At 46.2% G+C, this 1105-nt stretch overlaps 1 protein-coding gene across 1 annotated transcript in view; it reads left to right on the top strand.

The window, feature by feature from the left end:
• The first annotated feature begins 644 nt into the window (after positions 1 to 644).
• LOC101996709 overlaps positions 645 to 1105 on the top strand; it is a 5366-nt gene continuing 4905 nt past the window's right edge. Inside the window, exon 1 of the mRNA XM_013350546.1 lies at positions 645 to 1105. Within this exon, the coding sequence (XP_013206000.1) occupies positions 645 to 1105 (461 nt within the window).

The following is a 1105-nucleotide window of genomic DNA, read 5'->3' as shown; positions in this document are numbered from 1 at the left end:
GTCAGAGGTATCCCCATGTCCCCAGTCCTACTTCTGATCACACAGTTATGTAACTGTCTTGCCTTGTGAGTGCCCCTATTCCATATACACCTCCTTTATCTCCAAATACAAAGCCCTAGACCTGAATGCACAATCAGTCATCAGTTTTCCTCATGACACTCAACTTATCCTCTGCTGTCTCTGGACTAGCCAACTGTACATTGGCTTTGCATGGGAATATTCCAAGAATAACACTTCACAGCCTCAAAACCACACTTCTAACCCAACCAGTAGTCATGCAAGTCCTACATCAGATTTCATCAAATCCAAGTTCATCTGATCCATCTCTACACTTCAGTTCGAACCCGTGTTTGGCTCGGGACAAAAGATGGATACCACATGAGAACTGAAGGAGACTTTGAAAGGACAAACAAGACCCATACCCATTCAAACCAGACCATATGCCAGTATTATTAACTGTGTAGCAGACACAAAAATTCTCCACTAACCAAGAAGATATTTGCAATTGATACTTGCTGGAAAAAGAAGATCAGAGCTGCCACCGTGAGTCCCGGCATGTGTGCGCATTACCTCAGCTGGTCCGCCCGAGACCCCCTGAGTGCAAACCCCAGTGCCCCGCGCGGCCCCATTTCCACTCCGACAAGATGAAAGAAACAATCATGAACCAGGAAAAACTGGCCAAGCTGCAGGCACAAGTGCACATTGGTGGGAAAGGAACTGCTCGCAGAAAGAAGAGGGTGACTCACAGAACAGCCACAGCAGATGATAAAACACTGCAGTTCTCCTTAAAGAAGTTCTCTGGTATTGGAGAGGTGAACATGTTCACAAACCAAGGAACAGTGATCCATTTTAACAACCCTAAAGTTCAGGCATCTCTGGGAGCAAATACCTTCACTGTTACAGGCCACGCCAAGACAAAGCAACTGACAGAAATGCTTCCCAGCATTCTAAACCAGCTTGGGGCAGACAGTCTGACTAGTTTAAGGAGACTGGCTGAAGCTCTGTCCAAACAATCTGTGGATGGAAAAGCACCCCTTGCTACTGGAGAGGATGATGATGATGAAGTCCCAGATCTGGTGGAGAATTTTGATGAGGCTTCTAAGAA

The sequence above is a fragment of the Microtus ochrogaster genome, chromosome X (genome assembly GCF_000317375.1).
Source record: "Microtus ochrogaster isolate Prairie Vole_2 chromosome X, MicOch1.0, whole genome shotgun sequence".
In the NCBI taxonomy this organism is placed as follows: Eukaryota; Metazoa; Chordata; class Mammalia; order Rodentia; family Cricetidae; genus Microtus; species Microtus ochrogaster.
Note: the sequence above shows the minus strand (reverse complement) of the source record. Positions and strands in the feature narration are given on the sequence as shown.